Genomic DNA, 20,062 nt, shown 5'->3' with positions numbered 1-20,062 from the left:
TCTTCGACAGCTCAGCCACCCTGTCTCCAGGCCTGGGGGGTTTAGGAGTGGGGGTTGACTCAGGGAGGCACAGCAGACAGAGGAACCCATTGGGATGTGAAACTTGATCCGTGTGCTACCCCCTCCCTCTATCTCCACCACCTCGCCAGAGAGCCTTGGAGACTCCCTGAGCAATCTGATCCCTCACTGCCTATGAGATTGGAAATGCTTTCAGAGGAGAAAGACGGATGCAGGACAACAGAAGCAAGGCAGGGGAAAGACGCTCTTAAATATAAAGGGATGTTAGAAAAACAAGCATTGTAAATTTAAAAGTGCTTGAGAATGTTTTGCTTCTCTCTTTCACCGCACTCTTTCAGAGCACTTGAGGCAAGTTCTGGTTTACGTTACAGACTTCAGTACTGAAACAACTTCAATTCTATGAAATAAGTATCAATACTACCCACACCACCTACAACACACTAAGCATGGACTTTACGGAAACCATGTAGGTTAGCCCATTTAATGAAAGTACATTGAAAAACATCTCGTTTTCCAACATTTAGGCTATGCCTACTTAAAGGTTCAACTGCAGTGGCAGCTGTCAAGCAGGGGCATGGGAGACAAAACAAATGGCCCATCATGAGTGATAATCATTCCATTATAAAAGGAGAAGATAATTCCAGCTAGCTACATCCTCTTGACAATGAGCAGACCTCTGATCTGTGTGCATAAATCGCGTGTGCATAAATCACATCTGAATTATGCACAATTTACTGAACCCCATCCCCATTTCTGTCTAACCCTCCATTATGTTCTCTCCAGACTTCAGGCAGTTACAGAGCTCTGGCTAATTAATCACACTCAGCTCCAGAGCAGGGCTAGACTCCTGCTATAATCACTGTGTTAGCCCACTGATCAAGATACTGTGTACACAATCATTGCTAGAGAGACTAGGCATAGGTCTATATGAACTATGAAGACATTCAGCTATGACTAAATAGGGACAATTTATTGTCATGTGCTTGATTATGGTTTTAATAGCTGGAGAAATCATCACGCTTAGTTTGTTAGCCATTCTTCCTGGCCTAGTCTCACTCCCCCAATATTGGCCTGTTTTATGGAGTATCCCCAGGTAACCCACAGAATGTAAAGATGTCTGGCATATGTATAATGTTAGACTTTAGATGCAATATTTTTTTCCTCCACCTTTAGAAATCCACTTCTACCCCATGCCGCTTAAAATGGACAGTTTCACAGTCAGTGCTTCCACCTGGTTTTGACCTCCCTATTTTCCAGAGCCCATTCACTCCAGAGTTGCCTCCAGCATTGGAAGGTGGGGAGCACAACGCATCGCCCTCCCACTCCAGGCCCAAATTAAAACCAGCTTTTTTCACAAACGAGAAAAGCATGGCCAAAAATGTCCCATTCGTATGCGACCAACACACCGGGTATTTTCCCGGTGAAAAAAAACAGACCTCTAGCTACACACATAGTGTGTGTATGGGTGTTTGTATGATCAGATTTTAAAGTGTCTCACTGCCTCCAATACTTTCACACCATCAGTGTGGACTATATCACATGACGATGATTGACCAATTTATGATGTGCAATGATACTCAACAGGGTATAAAAATCCATTGACCTTCATGGTAGCCCCCCAGAAACCCCTTTATTCAAACGGTGTGTGTGTGGTTATTGGCAGAAACGTGAGAGCTGACGTGAAGTCTAATTAAAGAGGAGGGTGAATGCTTATTTGGGTGATTTGTTTAATCAACTTAATCCTTGTTATCAGTACTTGAGGTACGTTGTCCTCCTCGGTCCTCTGATAAACACTTGTTACAAAACACACTTAAATTACAACGAGGCCTACCATGAGCCAATGTACAGTTTTAATCCGTGAACAACTAACGTTAGCTAGTTAACTATGTATAATAAATGAAGTTAACACTAGGCTAGCCTCCTAAACTTTCAAGTAGTACAATTCAAAGATATGGTTTAGAACTGACTTTTCAGAGGGAAAGTGGAAAAACTTAATTCTGTCATCTAATTTGATACAAATTATTCCAAACCTCATCGCAGTCAATCCCTCAGTAAAATGTGTTACATTGTTGCAATGTCTCTGGAAGCGATACTATAACGTTAGTTACATGATACCGCTCTGTGCTAGCTAACTAGCAACCCACTAGCGAACAACTTTCATTGCGTAATGAGTGAATTAATTTATAAAACAATTTAAACTTAGCAACTAGCAAATAATACTCTGGCTAACTATATACTAACCAATTCGGTCAATATCAAAGTTCAGTGTCAGGTTTGCTAGTAGAAGTATTTGCAAACGAGTAAGCTAGCCAAACAAATGTATCTCGATACTTAGCTAACTCGCTAACTAGCAAGTGGCTACACTAAAATTAGCTAGCGCTAACAATCTAGCGAGGTAGTTTTCGCTTTCAAAACAAACTCTCGGAAACAAGTGGCTGTATTTAAACCGAAGTTAAAATGTTTAGCTAACTAGTTAATAAATATAAACGTAATACACTTCCAAAATGAAGCCAGTAGCTATTTTTTGTGTTTTCGTTTATTTTTCAGACGCAAAAACAAACTTTTCCAAGACAACAGCCAAAGCAAGGGCAGAATTAACAGGAGTATGATCTAGCCTGGTTAGATTTCAATCCACCTCACCTTTTTCTTCAGCAGATGTGGCAATCCTTTTGGTTCCGGGCGAGCACTCCTCTGTATCTTTATATTTCGTCTTGAAGTTGCAAAAATGTGGTGTACATTTCCCAAACATGCAGTTTAACGTCGGCCCTGCTCTACTCGCTCTGTTTTTGCCTCTGCCTATGTCATTTGATGAAGCACACGTAGACAGACCAACATTTTCCAATCACTGCAGCGACTGCACAACCGAGTTGTGAGGGGGAGCGAGTTGCGGCAGGAGTATTCCTATGGAGAATTCAAGTATGTCCCAATTACCTCAGTGACGCCCCCTGGTGTAAATGGACATACCTATTATTTTTCATTGCCCTAATCTACTACAGTATATTCGTATTTGTTTTACACATGCATACATTAGTCTACTCACAAATAGAAGAGCGTGGAGAGTAAAAAGTCGGGGAAGAAGCGAGGAGAGGAGATGAGGAGCTTGAGGTATATAGAGAATCTGGAGAAGCAGATAGATGGTGAAAATTGAGAAAGAGGTGGACAGTGTGGACATAAGGGGGATTGAAAAACATGGATTAAGGAGAGATGATATTGAGAATAAAAAGGTGTAGGAGATAGATGAAGAGGAGGATAGGATATGAAGAATAAAGGTAAGGAAGTGGAATAATAAATTAAGGTGAAAGACAACGTTGTGAAATAAAATGTTTATTGACAATTTTCAAAGATTCAAACCATCCTAGGGTCATTCCACCAATTCAGTGCCTTTTTAGAAGTGTCATTTCACCAAAGTTGTCAAGAGCACATGTTCAAATTCATAAAAAACATGTTCTCATCAAGAGTTTTTTTAAAATAACAAAAATGACTATAGAAAGGGCCTATTAAAGTGCCAAATAAATAAAATCAAAATAAAGTGTTGACAATTTCTTCTTAAATCAACCATAAATCCCCTTGTGATAGGGGGAATGGATGCTTCTGTGCATCAGGGAGTGGCAAGTGAATATCAGTTTCACGAAGAAAAAAAATGAAATAGCTAAAACATTTCTAGCCTGTCTATCTATCTACAGGGTTGACGTGTTATGTTCGACCTGCTCAGTTTCCCACCACAAAACACCAGAAAATGGCCAAAAATAGTCAAACCATATCACCTGCTTTTAAACTATGATTTGACAATTCATGTTCAATGTTTCTTTAAAAAATATATTTTAAAATAAATAGTTTCACCATATTAAAACAAAAGTTCAGTTCACATAACAGGGATCACCAAAATGAGGGACAGGCGTAAATAAATCAATAATCACATTAAATAAATGATCTTCAAATTACTTTGTCAAAGCAACTAAAATAACTAGGGCTTTACAACGATATTGACACTTGGAGAAATGTTTTGAGCAAGTGGGTTGAAATCTTCCTAGAAGAAGTGACAAAGGGTGGATGGAGGGGCGTCAACATGCTGAATTTTGGCACTTTAGGTAGCCTTTATTCACATAAAAAAATATATTTATTGGATTCTCCATATGGTCTGTATTAAAAGGGCACTTCATTTAATATAACAGGCTTTTAAAATGTAATATTGTTGCACGTTCTACTTAAATATCAAATGGACGCAAGAGGCACCCATTTTGTGGAACGACCCCCTAGAGATCTAGATACCAGCAGCCTCTCAACATTGACCCTGGTAATACAGGCATACTTGTGGTTGTAAAACAAAAACATAATGGTGATTTGTAGTCTTTGCTGAACAATATAAATTAAGGTCATGGTATTTAATAGGCTACAGCATGCATAAATTAAGGCCCTTCAAACATTGTCCAATCCAGAAAGTTCTCAAGAGAGACGAAATCAAGCACATTTCCTCCCCAAGATAGATACACACACACACACCGATAGACTCCTGTTAAATTCTTCAATCGTCAAGGTATATCCTTTCTCCATGTAACTCTGTTCTGATAGCAGTCAGATGCATTTCACTAAATAAAGCAATGCATAAAACATGTTCCAATTTCTAAGTATAGTTAGTGTTATGGTAGGCCAGGCAGGGTGAGTCGTTTGAAATATGGGGTTACAATCCAAACACATCAACGTTCCACATAAAAAGACCTTGTCTATATAGACGATAGGGTTCTAAGTACAAATGCAGCAAGAGATGAACCACTAATTAATGTGTTATTCATAATGTACAACAGAACAATGACAACAACTCTTTTCCTCCAACACAGTCCATGCCAAAGAAAAAAACATTGACGGCCTACAACTACTCAAAGATCAAAGCCATATTTCAGTTACTGCTTCAAAAACATATAAGTAAATCAATGATCCGATTTAAGTGTGTGGTTGTTATCTCATGCCAAGTATATATCTATTCTAAAACAAAAATACTAAAAAATACCCTTTTGCACATTGGATATAAATCTTGCAGCCTGGATATAAATCTTGCAGTGTTTACTAAACAGCAGTACAAACAGAAATAATGTGTGAACCAACATCTAAAAGACCACTCAGCAGCCTGAAATTTAAAAAGGATTGTCTTAATACAGTGTCATAGCAAAGTAACCTGTGTGCCATATAGACTGTTTAGTGAGAACTAGCCAGGAGGGAGGGAAGTGTCAAGAGTGAAGAGAACGATGAAGGCTACTTAAGTCTCTCGTTACAGAGGACAGAGATGCACCAGAGACCTCGTACCTAAATGGAATGAATGCCTGACGGCAGAGAGAAGTTATAGTCATTTGGGAATGGACTGTGAAATTCTATAAAACTGTGTCCTCCTTAAATATGTCCTTAACTATTCTTTCATCGTGTTATTATAGCCAATGTTGACTACAGAGGAAACGTGTGAGCATTGGAACCAGCGATATTGACATTTTGGGCTGCTGACATGGTCCTTCAGATACCAGGTAACACAAAATACACTATATTTGATTGTCTAAAAATAGCCTCAATGGGATGCACAGCATTTCTATCATCATGTTGACGCAATAGTCTTTAAAAACAAAAGTTACCATCTAAATAACCCTAACAATTGTTTTCCCTATCCTGTCCACACTTTCTGATTATGGAGTTAGTGTAATGACATTGATACATGGGGCCTGGAAAAAAGCTTGACATTGAACTGTTGGATACGAAGTCCACAGGGGTGACAAATGGCTTTGTAGTGTTTGCTGGAGTGGGGACAGAGGGAACATACAGTGAGTGTACTATGTAGTGAATGGTGTCTGAGGCATGCCAAGTAGCAGAATGGTGTCAGCACTCTGTTGCACTCTAGTGGTTGGAAACTATACAACTAGTTTCAATACGCTGAACTTCAAGTACGTAAACAACTATTTCGCAACAATTCAAGCCCGTCTTCATTTCCCTCCAATGGTACCATGTAAGGTTTATTCTGAACTGGCACCGACTGTGCTTTTCTTACCAGTTGATCTACACACATACAGTATGCATATCAAATGTACTCAGTGTAGTGTTCTCAGTGTTATGTAAAAATCACAGTATGCTTTGCTACTCTAGTGGCACAGATACATTACTAATACTGATGTTGCCCCAGTAGACATGCACTGACAATCGTGTACAAACTCATGCATGCACACGCACTTACACAAACACAGAAAAGACACAAAGATGTATAAAATAAACTCTGAAAGTATAAAGTCTGTACACAAGCACACGGTCTCAACTGACCTTTAAGGTGCATGTGCTAGTGAGAGAGAAATGATTGTGTTTGGCTGGTTTTTTTTGACCGACAGATATTTCCTATACATTCCTGTTTAAGTTAAGCGCTTCATTACGGTTGTATGTGGCATATCACCATGCATAGACATCTGTTGTGTAAAATGTATCTGTAAGACCCCAGGCCAGAGCTCGCCTCCCTTAAGCGCAATTCAGAGACCAAAGCTGCGGAGACACAGTAGTCCAGCGGCCCATTGTGACATATCTATCTGGCTCTGGTCCACCATCCGTGCACCTCCCCCAAAATTCCCATTACATACTATAAAAGACACAGAGTGGTTCCTTGATTTCCAGTCAGGAGCAAATCCCGTTTATGAGACACATTCCAAAAACCTAACTTCCCTACCCCCTAAAGTGTTCAAATATATCAAAAGTTTTGCCTCATCTTCTACCTGGATCCCCAAAGTTGGTATAGTATTACTGTATCATAATGTAACAGAGCACCATCTTTGTATATAATAAATAAATAAATCCAGGATGACAGAGTGAGTGACAGGTTCTTCATATAATACTATGAACTTCTGTATGATGCAACTGCATGCATACAAAACTAAATCAGACAGCAAAAGTCCAAATATAACTGTTTTGTCAGCAATATAAACATCCATAGATGTTATACTTCCGTTTAATTCTATGTAAATAAATAACACTTTGCCAAAGATGCAATGAATATCACTTACTAAACTGTCACTTTAATAATACCTCTGTGAAATCAAACAGTATTCGTAGGCCTGCATGTGTCATGCTACAGTATACTGTATCGGTTCACGTTCTGTGCTCTGTTGGTCAGCGTGAGGCATCATCATGTTAAATCTACTGTATGTGATACTTAAACGGTCTTATTACATTCACTGCAAGCTATTTGGGTTTTGACATTCAAAACAAAGCACACGAGTGTTCCTGTGAAATAAAGCATCTTATTTACTGATCGCCCTGCTACTCCACTCAGTCTGCCTGTGTCTGGAGCAAAAGCTAAGGCTTTTGCTCCAGCCTCACTGGATTGAGGCCCTCCGGGACCTGAGTGGAGTAGCAAAGAGTTTACATCAGAATTCTCTGATATACAATATAATTCATTTGTAAGTGTTATTAATAAATACACACGTAACACATGTTTGGGGGGGGGGGGGCTGCAGCATTTTATGCAGTTTTGTCTTGAATTTCAGTACCAATGAAAATACTTAAATTTTGTTACGCCTGATTGATCGGTTTGCTGAACAGTCAATCTTGTTGCTATCATCTTCAGCTTGTGTTTTTCATCATTTTGACTGGCATCAATGCCCTCTACAGGGCTCTTTGCCAAGGCTTGGGCATAGCTACGTAAACACCTGCCCACCACCCCATAAAACTGCAGATGGAGCATCTACACGTTGATGGCGTGAGCGTGCTTCTTGCACAGGGGCTTGTCCTTCTTGGAGTAGAAGGGCTGGCCCTCCAGGTTCAAATTGCACACCTGTGGGAGACGGACATAATTGTGAATCTCACAAACCAATAATTGTTTTGGTACAGTCCAAGAGATCCGAGCAATAACCGTTTTATACAGCAGGAACATGGGTTATTGTACAGCGCTGTAGTCATTCTTACCGCACAGACAAAGCAGGTGTCGTGCCAGGTATGACCCAGTGCTTCAATAAACTTGTCTCCAGCTTCTACTGGGAAGTCACAGCCATGGCACTTGGTGCTGAAGAGTGAAATGTAATCTGGAAGAGAAAGCATAGATTGTGAAAACACTAGCAGAGTGCAAAAGGTAGCAAAGTTACATGCGTTAAAAACATTTTTTCTCTATGTATATAAATCAAATGTAGTTCCGTTGCAGAAGCTGTTTTCACAGAAGACATTGTGACAAACACACAGGAGCTAGTTTGGGCTCTGAAGGAAACATTTAACACTTGAGGCTTTTCATTATGTGCCATGCTATTCCATTGATCTAAAGTACCTTTCTCGCAGTAGGGCTCCCCGTCCTCCATGTGGAAGAGGCTATTTCCAAAGGCCTTGCCACAGGCAGCACACACAAAGCAGGTGGTGTGCCATGTCTGCCGCAGAGCATGCATCACCTCCTGCACACCAAAAAAAACGCAGGGACAAAGAGTTATTGTGTGAGTGTATGTGTAGGTGTATGCTACGCACAAAGTGATTTTGTGTGTGTTGTACTTGTCTGTGTTTGGGTCTGTCATCTTACCCCCATGATCTTGGTGTTGCAGCGGGCACAGGTGGGGGCAAAGAACTCGCCGTAGCAGTTCTCACAGTACACTGCGTTCTGCTCCTCCACAAAGCTGCAGTCTGCCAGCGATGTGTGGCAGTAGTGACAGTTGAACTCCTCTGGGTGCCAGGATCGACCCAGGGCCACCAGGAAGGGTCCCCTGTAACGACAGAAAGCAGGTGAAAGCTATGATCCCTTATTGATGTCACCTGTTAAATCCACTGATGGGGAGGAGGCAGGTCAAAGAAGGATTTTTAAGCCTTGAGACATGGATTGTGTATGTGTTCCATTCAGAGTGAAAAAGCAAGACAAAAGATTTAAGGGCCTATGAACAGGGTATGGTAGTAGGTGCCAGGCCCACCGGTTTGTTTATAAAGAACTGCAACGCGGCTGGGTTTTTCACACAACAGCTTCCCGTGTATCAACAAGGGTCCACCACCCAAAGGACATCCAGCCAACTTGACACAACTGTGGGAAGCATTGGAGTCAACATGGGCCAGCATCCCTGTGGAACGCTTTCGACCCCTTGTAGAGTCCATGCGCTGATGAATTGAGGCTGTTCTGAGGGAAAAGGGGAGGGGGTGTAACTCAATATTAGGAAGGTGTTCTTAATGTTTTGTACACCCAGTGTATCGTTGTTGTTACCTGATCATGTTGTTGCAGGCTCCACAGAGGGGTGCTCTGTTGCTGTTGGCAGCGAAGCGCTCCGCCCTTTGGGCCACGCCCCGGGCAACAGGATTGAAAGGGGCAGGGGTGGGGTTGTAGGGGGCAGGGCTTGGGTTATAGGCAGGGCTTGGGGCAGAGTGAGGGGTGTGGGCAGAGCCAGGGTGTGGGATATAGGCCGGTGCTGGTGGGGCACTCTGAGGTAGAGCAGGCACTTTCATGCAGGTGCTGGTGGTCTTGCTGGGGTCAAACTTGTTGGCAAAAGAGTCGTCAGTGATCCAGGGGGGCCTGCTGGAGGGGGGTTCAGGGGCCGCGGCTTGGGGTGGAACAGGGGCAGGAGCTATGACCCAAAGAGACACCCGGTTAAGTCAACACTATCCATAATTACCATATTGTTAACACACATACAATGGTCACACAGCGCCACCTGCTGTAACTACCTGGCACGATGCAGGCGGTGCTGACCACCTTGGGTGGGGGAGGGCCCACAGGGATCTGGATGGAGCTTTGCTGCATGTGAGGAGGCTGCTGCATGTGAGGAGGCTGCTGCATGTGAGGAGGCTGCTGCATGTGAGGAGGCTGCTGCATATGCGGGGCCTGGTGCATGGGGGGCCCCTGGTACATGGGAGGTCCCTGCTGCATGGGAGGTCCCTGCTGCATGGGAGGCCCTTGGTACATGGGAGGCCCCTGCTGCATGGATTGCCCCTGCTGCATGGATTGCCCCTGGTACATGGATTGCCCCTGGTACATGGGAGGGGCTTGTTGCATGGGGGGAGCCTGGCCATATTGGCTGCAGAAGGATTAAAAAAAAGAAGCTGAGTGACATCATCACCACCTAGATGGAAACATATCTCTACTAGTCTGATCATCAGTCTAGCTGTTTTCTGAACGGTCACAGTTTAGACAATATAACAATCTAAACTGGGAAACTGTACTACAAGTACCAATTACTAATAAGGAGACGGTTAGCACTATGCCTCACGATTAAACCTAGTACGCTGAATGATGGACAGCCACCTCTCTCCTTCCTGACTGAGTGTCCACATATGTTGTTTCGAGTCTTACCTGGAGCTCCTCCACTTCACCAGACACGTTTAACTCAAAGGTTAGTGGGAGTTTAATATAGCAGAGACCCACACAGAGAGAGAGAGAAAGGCAGCCTGGTATCAGAGAAACAGTGTTAGAACAGAGAGCCTCAGTTATGGCAGTGACAGAGATTCACAGAGTCGCCAACAGATTTCATTTGAGAGGAGAGAGGAGCAGGTTTTGACATATTTGTAAGAAAGGGTAGGTTAAAAAACGCAGGTTAAAACGAACACTGTCAAAGCACGATTTTCATCCTTCGAGCTAAAAACAAAGGGAGGGGAATATGGGTGTGTTATTCCGGAAGTGAAGTTATGTTGACAATAAGGGAAGGAAGCACACTATCCAGATGTTCTATGGACAGTGGCATCTGGATAAACTTCCCCACAGAAGTACCTGGAGACTGAGGATTTGTACTGGGAGCTGTAACCAGAGGCAGACTGTTGCAGGCTGTAGCTATAACGTATCAGAAACAAACAGGGTCAGGGGTCAAAAACAGGGGTCAAAAATAGCTCTTTGGATGAAGGCCATGTACACCTATACCTGTATGACGCCGTGCTGCCCAATGAGTTTGTTTCCCGATAATGGCATCCGGTTTTTAAATATTGCATGTGCAGATGTAACTTTTCTCCACTGTTCTCTGAAGGAAAGCAAGAGTCATCGGATTTCTCACATATTGTAACATTATCAGATCACAGCAGTTTCATTCTAACTGCTAGTCAGTCAGCCGTGTTTGACCACAAACTCAGCTGTGTAGCTTTTGAAGAAAGGGCAGCACACAATCAGCAGTCTCTTTGAAGTATAGGTGAACTTGGTTTCATAGCAATACCTTTGTGAGAGCACACATTCACACACAAAGGAAAAACATATATATATCCTAGAGAGACACAATTCAACAGGTTCTGAAAATCCATGATCCTAACACTGCCAAACCTAATCGATACACATCTTAAGCTCCTATATATCATATCTGTATTTATCCCCATCAATCAAGGAAACTATATTGATACTGCGCACACACACACACACACACACACACACACACACACACACACACACACAACCACACACACACAGGCCAACACTCCTGGTAACATCAGTTAACACATCCAATCCACATCGTTTCCTTTTCAATGACACAATTAATAGGAAACGTTCAAGTGAGCCACAGGACCACTTCTCAAAAACACACTAACATGCAGGCGAGATGAATTCACTTCAAAACCACCCTTCACTGCACATCATGAGTTGATATAGCCTTCACAGTTTTAAGCAACTGTGGTAACCACACTGGCTCCAGGAGATCTCTAGAAAATACCACTGTTATATTCAAGGTTAGATTGGATTTCCTTCATTATTTAAACACAGCTGTTGATACAAAACAAAAAATTGACCCTCTACAATGGTTGGCTGAACCAAACAAACTTGGGGATCATTGAGTCATACGTACCATAAACCCCAAAGCAAAACAATGGTCATTTCATAACATCCCTACTAGACACTGACAAATCAGAGGGTATTCTACAAGCACAGAAAATAGTCATCTTTTGTGATAAGTGTCACATTTTAAATTGTGTTCAATTTGTGTACCAAATTCGACAGCATTCTAGCCCACATAATATGACCCTTTCAGCTACTGTGCTATGAAGCATTTCATCGATCAACAGCTGCTATTGCCTGTAGCCACTAGTTAGCCATTCAGTAGTTGACTTGAATGGTGCATCACAGCCATAGACAACAATTTAGTACATCACTGATTTGCCGGATACAAATGATTGTGATTGACATCCAAGTGTTACACCCTTCTGCTGTTCTATGACAAACTACCCCCCCCCCAGATCATAATTAGTCAAGCCAGTGTGTGAGCATGCAGTTGATCAGTGACGTGCAGAGTGAGCATGGGAGAGCGTGGGATAGAGGAGCTACCGCCGTCACACAAGGTGGTACAATCACTAACTGGACTACTTTGTGCACTACCAAGTGAACTACTCTCATATCACTAATTATGTGGCCTTCGCAGGTTGAACAGAGCCCATTAATACCAACTCCGAGAGTATGCTGTTCCTTACTATGACATGCAAAAGGTCCAGACTTGAACGGGCCAGTAGGGATTTTGTACGTGTGTTAATGGAAGAAACAGGGTGACCTGCAAATTCTAGATGAGAGATGGAATGTCAATAAAGTCAACTTCAGAGTGATGTTAGCCACATTCAGCATTAAAATGTTTTTTTTTTTATATATATTGGGGTCAAACATATCTAACCGTTAATAATTGTGAAGGGAATATTGACATTGTGGAGAAAGAGGTGGAAATTAGTCAAACAAAAACATCGGTCAGCAATCGCAAATGCTGCCAAACCCCCACATGAGCTTACATTCCTCTGCTTGTCCCTTTCGACAATCTGCAGTGTACAGTCTGCACATCAAGCCTCATGGACGTTTTCCTATCCATTCAGCTGTAATGGAGAGAGCTATTGCAAAGAGCTTTCGGAGAGAAGTTGGACCCTGTGCAGGGAATGCAAAAAAGTTGCACCGACCTATTGCAGTCCCATAAAATGTGCATGTATCCAATTGGGTCTGTCGCAGTTCATTTTGCACCACTTTTCATGCTGCGACAGATGTAAATAATCCGATTTTCTTATGAAACATGGCCAATAGGAATGAAGCAACGCTGCAGTCATGGCTCCTTTGAGCCGGCTAGTGTCCCAAAGTTCACGTTTTTTTTTTTTTTTACCCTCCTGTCCCCTATCCCACGTACCTAAGCAACTCTGCACACCACTGTCTGGGACGTGGTCAGTCTCTCTGTCACTGTGTCAGTCTGTCCAGGTGTGTGTGTACCTCAGGTGCTTGGGTTTCCCAGAGGGCAGGCTGAGCTTTCGTTTGGGCAAAGTGCTGGTTCGGAACACTGGGGTGATTGACAGAGCCTCCAGCGCAGAGGTGGGCGGTGGCCCTTGCTTATAAACCTTGTTTCTTAACGAGAGCCAACAAGAGAGGTCTGAGAGACGGTTTAGGGCTCACTCCAATTCCCTCCACATACACAATGAGAACTTAGAATTTCTTATGCCGTCTTAAACCCTCTGAAATACTACACTGTAATGCAAAATAGAAGGTAACACTTTAGTTGGATAGTCCTTAGTAGATGTTTTATATATGATCAACTAACTGTCAACAAATTGTCCACTAGCAATAACTATCCTATCTGCCCAATCTCAATACGCATGGCCTTTCGTGGTACCCTGCAAGTAGATGGGACACTATTTTTTAATGTGATTTTTGATCCTACTGACAAACCACCATTCATGGATACGATATGATATACTTTATTGTCCATTTACATGGAAATTCAATTCATCTGCTGTGATGGTCCAAAATAGTTTTCGGAGGGTCCAATAAAGTAGTATAGACACCATGCCTCTCGATGGTCCAAAAACCTAATCCAGAAGTCTAAGAAAATGATCTCAGACATCGCCATTGAATGTCCAAGGTCCAATGGGGTGATCTGGTGTATTTTTACCAAGATGCAATATCTGGCTCATGTAATTATGTCGAAGAGAGTTATACACCAACCCTAGCAAGCTGTTGCATATAAACTGACTTGCAGTTGGTAGTTTGCTAATAGTTTGAGCATCTATAGATCATCTATTGTGGACAATCCAAATAAATCCTGTTTGACACCCTGTATACTCTTGCATCCACTATTTCAGCATCAGAAAATAAAGCTCTCCCAACCCAATCCATATTCCTCACAAACCTCTTCTCTGGCCCCCCATAAAATAGCAAATATGTATTAGCATCTGTACCTGCTTCTGCCCCTCCTATCTCAACCAAGTCCACACAACACATTGGCCTATCTCCTGACTGACATAAAAGGTAAAAAATGGGACAGGGGGAGTGATTGAGTGACAACTGTACCTAGACTGTGTAATCAAAGCAGACGAGATATGGGAGGCTGCATGCGTCAGGTGGCGAGGTGCCCCAGAGGGGACTGTAGGGGCCTCAGGGGCCACTGGCTGTGTCTGGGTGGCTGGGGGTGGCTGCTCGCTGCAGAGGACAGAGTAGAGTTTAAACAGCCAGGAAGGATCAAGAGAGGGAGGTCGTGCTCTGGGGGAACTAGGAAAGGGAATTTGGGGAATTCTTTGTGTGACATATTGACTGTGTTCACTCTGCAAACTCTCTCTAGATTTGACAGAACTGTCTGCTTCCTATGGGGGGTGATGACCAACCATAGAAGCAACAGCTTGCGCAGCCCCAGGTCATTGTTGTATTTTATTAAGGCTGGTCAAATAAAAAAACTGGTTTAAAATGGATGGATCGTTATGATGATGAGGACGTTAAGGGTTAAAGGATGATGGGTTTGGAAGACACGCTCTGCATGACTACAGTACTCCACTGCCTTGAGGCTCTCTGTTCTCACACCGCTCACAGACATGGCAGGTCTTCCCAGCGTCTCTCTCCACAGTTTCCACACAGTCCAGATGATCACAGCATCATCAGACCGTTTGACTTACCTTGGACACTGAATATGGACACTCTCCCCTGTGAATGTACTAAACCCAAAGCCATAGCCACTTTAAATGCATACTGCTCATGAAACCTTTCACCTAAGCACTCATGTAGTACAATCAAGGTTTTCCAAGTCTAATTGGAACATAAAAACAGAAACACACATTTCAATAAATGTTCAATCAATCACATCGAAACAGTCGAAACGGAAAAAGTGAGACAACATCAGAACAATACAGTCACTCTCAATGAAATGGCACACACAAATATAGGTACATACCAAAGAAAAGGAAGAGCACTCAGTTGGCGGAGGACAATAAAACCACAACAGACAAAAACTTTCAACCCACACAGCATTACCTCTCAGGGGTGGGTTCAGGGCCTACGGGGGCGGGCTCTGGAGACTGCGAAGCAGCAGGTGAAGCCACCTGATTGGGCGAAGCAGCGCTAGCAGGCAGAGCGATAGGTGCGGGGCTGATAGAGGTTGGAGCATGCTCAAAAGGGCTACTGCATAAGAGGTTAGGTTGCATTGAGAGAAAACTGTCAGCAGTCTGAGGCCGAAAATCATATATACAAACAGCCCATGTAGGGCTAGGTGTATATGAATTAGAGAGTTCATGTCAGCACAAATAGACCTGTAAAGGTGTATGGCCTTAAGCACACGCAAAACCAAAAGCCTTGATATTGCTCAGCCCAACGCAAGGATGTCCATCAACGAACAAATTGAAAAATAGTAGAAAAATAAATCAATTACAATTATTTACAAGTTTTATCTTTCAATATAAGGAGTTAGAGCTCGAGGTGAGCAAAAACCCCTATGCAGGAAATAAAAACCACACAGAAAAAGAAAGCAATCTCCTCATAAGATAAAACGGACATGTGAACTATTGGTTTTGGGTGAGTCACTGGAGAACATATAGAGACTGGCAGTGGGGGTGAGTGGGGAGATATCTGGTTGTATAATGGAAAGCTGCCTAGCTGCTTACTGCAGGAATCGATTGTGCATAACGGGGAATGATTAAATAACTGTGTCAAGACAAGAGAGCTTCATCAATCATTTACGAGGCCAGAGAGAGAGGGTACAGAGGGTACCATCTCACTGCAATGAAGCAGGCTATATTGCTTGATATATACATCGTCTTCACTTTAATAACACAGTGCATTAAACAGTGATTTGTAATGGTATAGAATATCATACTAATCTAATATAATCAGAGACAATCTAAGGTGTCGGGAGAGTTTCAGCCATGAACCCTGCTGGGGAAAGGATTAGACAGAGTATACAACAAAAGCAAAAAAAAGGAGAGAAAAATGTGAACACTCGTCAGCATGGCATAATCAATGAGTGCACACTACAGAACATTTGTGAACTGACTTTTAAACCTAAGTAAAAAAAAAACGAACAGATTTTGACATTTAAACACAGCTGACTTGGACATGAGGCCAAAACATTGAGTGAATGACTGAGGGAGAAGGTGGGGTTGAGGTTGCCCCACTCCGGACTGGGGAGAACGGAATGAATGCAATTCCCAGTGGGAGCTGCCCAGGCTGGAGGACAGACAGAGGATGGCAGGCATCTAGCAGCAACAGGCCTGATGGTGGTAGACCGATGGCTGACCCCTACTCACTTCCAGCACCCTGACCTCTTCTCCTGGACATCTCTCTGACCCCCCCCCCCGCTAGTCCATTCTTCCTGTTGACATTTACAGGCAGGTATAGAATGGATAGTTGGAATGTCATATGTCATGGAGGTGGTGTTGCACAGAGAGAGGTCAGGTATCAGTGGTCTCAGGTGGTCATTTAACCCTTCATCACTTTCTCTGGTGAACCCGTGAGGTTAGCAAGTGCTCCTAGGTTGTGGTTGTAGTGTGTCTTTCTATGGTGTGTCTCACTGCGAGATGTGTGGAGTACGGAGTGGAGTGTTGGTGTGTCGGCAGGGGAGATGGAAGGATCAGTACATATAGACAAGTGATAGGTGCTCTCAGTTTGAGTGACGGAGGAAGTGCCTTTGAGGCTGGGTACAAGGACAGGACAGGCCACAGTCACACAGATACTAAAGACACTATTATTTCTGAATCCAACCAACCAAGTTTTCATCAACAAAGTTTTGTAGCGTTAACTGCTTTCATCTAGAGAGACCGCTACAAAGTCACTTTTATATGATGGGAGTGTAGGGCAGGGTTCCCCAATAGGGGGCTCGCGGGCCAAATTTGGCCCGGGGTGATGTTATTTGGCTCCCCCAAGTTTTCTGAGCAAAAAACAAAACAAATTTTTTAAAGGCCCAGTGCAGTCAAAAATGTGATTTATCTGTGTTTTAAATATAATTCCCACACTATGAGGTTGGAATAATACTGCCCTTTAAGTATAAGAGCTGTTTGAAAAGACCACCCGAAATTTCAGCCTGTTGTGGTGGGATTGGAGTTTTGGCCTGCCTGGTGACATCATCAGGCAGTAAATTAGTAAATAGACCAATAAGAAAGAAAGTTCCAAAGCGCTCTGCCAATGACAGCTGGTTTTCAGTTTTCCCCTCCCACTCAGACCACTCCCAGACAGTCCTAGCAAAATTCTTGCTTGAGAAATTGCTCTTTGCTAAGAAGCTATTTTTGTTTCTTTTTGAACATTTTAATTGAAAACAATCCCAGTAAGGTAGTACATTTTTACACAGAAATTATTTGATATTGAGATAAAAATGGCTGCAATGGACCTTTAATAAAATACTAAAATCACCAGTCATTGAGCTCAATGTGATTTAAATTGAGGAAATATGTTCCCCAAAACTGTAAAATCACCAGAAAATGAGCTCAAAGGGATTTTAATTTAGTAAATCTGTCCGAAGCATTCCCACACAAAAATAAAAGAGTCATCGTATCCCAATGTAATCAAGGTTGGAAATTATACTTTTTCTGTCAAATATTATATCTGTTTGGGATTCTTGCAGTCAATTTACAGTTTATAAATGATTTATACCTACTGATGTTCTGGCCCCCCGACCATCAGCTCAAAATCAGCCCACGGCTGAATGTAATTGTGGACCCCTGATGTAGGGTATACGTTACATTAACCTATCTGGCATAGGTACAGACATCTAACTTCAATACTACTGGATCTCTATTTGAACTCAGACAGTCATGTACACAGACGCACACATAGGCACAGACAGACTTCCCTCACGACAAGTGGTTTATATAAACAGACATTCTGTGCAGCTCACACAGAGGACACTGGCCTTCAAAACACAATAACCCTCTCCATGCTGTATCAATCGATTGTATTGACAGAATTGCTCTGATCTATTTCCAGATGTATTGAGGGAATGAGTGTTTCAAGTTAGGGGCATAGGAAGGATATTGTGCTTTGAAGGCTGAAATCAAAATCTGTTACCGCAGATTAACAACATAAGGGGAAGGGAGGGGAAAGAAGAGAGAAGAAGAAAGAGACCACACCTGACAGAGAGATGTTAAAGATAGTTGATTGCATACATGCACCACTCTTTCATCTGCCAATTATCTATAAACAGGTAGGAATTTGAATGACTTAATCTGTATACTAAAGCCATTTCTCACTCTCTTTCACTGTGGAAAGGAAAAACTTGAGGATAGTTTTGAAGAGCACCAAATCGATGGCTGGCAACGTCTGCTTGGCACGACTGTCAACATAGGGAAATTGCTACTGCTCCCACTAAAGCAGCTGGGTTAGTAAGGCAACTCCATGGGCAGGCAACCTTCTCAGCTACAATTTCACTCTGCTCCTCATTCTCTGCGACCGAAAGACCACTCCGGGTTAGGCAGGTAAACACTGGCATGTGTTTGCATGATACCGGTGAAATGGGCAGGCAAGGGCAGGCGATTGAGAGACCAGTCCATGCTCTTACAGGCAATTTAGGAGGACGATAATTGAGATTACAGCTAGTCAAGGCAGGGGAAATGGGTCTAGTACGACAAACAGGTATGTATATTACCACGTTCAGCTACTTCAAAGCAGCAGTGAGCTCTAACCCTGGAGGTTTAGGATTTGTGAGTGGGGCTTGAGGTTGAGGGAGGGGAATGGCTTAGTGCAGCTGTAGTAGATGATGAAAACACTGACTAACAGGTGCTACAGGCAAGACTCTAAGACAAGGGAACGCAATGAGTCAGACACACAACATGAAGAGCGACACAAACACATACTGTAGCTGTCAACAGGTACCCCCTCACCTTCTGTACCCTTTACATGATTCTCGAATGGTACATAGGCCCGAATCAACTGTACCTTCTTGACGGTCCAAACTGTGATTAGTCCCATGGATTAAACCTACAATACAACTTCGTATCGCCGACTGTCACAAGCTTATCTATAGTACAAGACAACCACTACGGTCCTTGACGCTTTCGAAAACAATATCATTTTCTAAAAGAGACGATAAGAAGATGGGACGTCACACGGGCACTAGGACTCTAAAATGGGCCCTAGAAGTCACCAACTGCAAAAAAAAAAAAGAAATCCCACCGACCACATGGGAACTGAGCACACACACCGAATGACCTTCTACTAATTTGGCGGTGAGGGTGGGATGAGAGAGTAGGATAGCCATGTAGTGACGTGCCCGAAATTTGCTGTGAAGCAATGGCCTGATGTTTAGGAATGTTTGGTGTGTCAGTTCTTGAATCTGTGATGGAAATAAAGAGAGGGAGTGAGATACAGGAGGCCTAGAATACTCAGTGGAACTGAAGTGGAGAATGAGATTTTGTTTTGGGGACAGAGACTGAGGCCGGTGTATGATAGAGGAGGATGAAGAGGAGGAGCGATGAAGGGCGAGAGGGGGTCAGCCACCCAGAGGCACTCCAGTGCAAACACACTGTCTTCCTGAGCATGCATTGCATGCAGGTGGGAATCTCTCTCAGGGGAGGTGTGGTGAGGAGGAAGGGAAGCGGCAGTTAGCAGAGGTTTCCAACAGTTACAGACGGCCATTAATAATCCATTCATCAGCCCGTAGCAGAGCTAAGTAACAGCAGCTCCCCTGTGTGACAACAATACAAGCAGAGTTACCTTTCAAAGGGCTTTCAACGCCTTCAAACATGGCCTCGCCAAATCTCACTACTCACATATTTGACTTCCTGTTCTCCTCTCTTACGCGGGAGGACGGGACGACGCCCAACAGGGTGTTGTCTGACGGCTGTACTTCCCTCCTGATATGATAGTCCCTTCAGCCACATCTGACCTCCCTATAGTAGCAGCTAGAGACTCTTGCCTCGACAAGGCCTAAATGGACAGACCATTGAT

At 43.0% G+C, this 20,062-nt stretch overlaps 2 protein-coding genes across 5 annotated transcripts in view; both read right to left on the bottom strand.

The window, feature by feature from the left end:
- The window catches only part of LOC129851966 (bone morphogenetic protein receptor type-1A-like), a 53,348-nt gene extending 50,452 nt beyond the window's left edge, over nt 1-2,896 (bottom strand). For both annotated transcript variants that reach the window (XM_055918236.1, XM_055918237.1), the window contains exon 1: nt 2,659-2,896. The gene's annotated coding sequence lies outside the window, so the exon portion shown is untranslated. The remainder of the gene's footprint in view (nt 1-2,658) is intronic.
- Nucleotides 2,897-3,326: 430 nt separating this feature from the next.
- LOC129851878 (LIM domain-binding protein 3-like) overlaps nt 3,327-20,062 on the bottom strand; it is an 18,696-nt gene continuing 1,960 nt past the window's right edge. Inside the window, exons 1-8 of one of the 3 annotated variants that reach the window (XM_055918231.1) lie at nt 13,139-15,255; nt 10,697-10,756; nt 9,658-10,007; nt 9,200-9,557; nt 8,534-8,714; nt 8,291-8,411; nt 7,939-8,054; nt 3,327-7,807 (exon numbers count right to left, since the gene is read on the bottom strand). In XM_055918231.1, the coding sequence (XP_055774206.1) occupies nt 7,718-7,807; nt 7,939-8,054; nt 8,291-8,411; nt 8,534-8,714; nt 9,200-9,557; nt 9,658-9,985 (1,194 nt within the window). In that variant the 5' untranslated portion in view covers nt 9,986-10,007; nt 10,697-10,756; nt 13,139-15,255 and the 3' untranslated portion in view covers nt 3,327-7,717. Of the gene's footprint in view, nt 7,808-7,938; nt 8,055-8,290; nt 8,412-8,533; nt 8,715-9,199; nt 9,558-9,657; nt 10,008-10,696 lie in introns of all 3 variants that reach the window. The other 2 variants (XM_055918228.1, XM_055918229.1) reach the window with 2 other exon arrangements.

The sequence above is a fragment of the Salvelinus fontinalis genome, chromosome 1 (genome assembly GCF_029448725.1).
Source record: "Salvelinus fontinalis isolate EN_2023a chromosome 1, ASM2944872v1, whole genome shotgun sequence".
Taxonomy (NCBI): domain Eukaryota; kingdom Metazoa; phylum Chordata; class Actinopteri; order Salmoniformes; family Salmonidae; genus Salvelinus; species Salvelinus fontinalis.
Note: the sequence above shows the minus strand (reverse complement) of the source record. Positions and strands in the feature narration are given on the sequence as shown.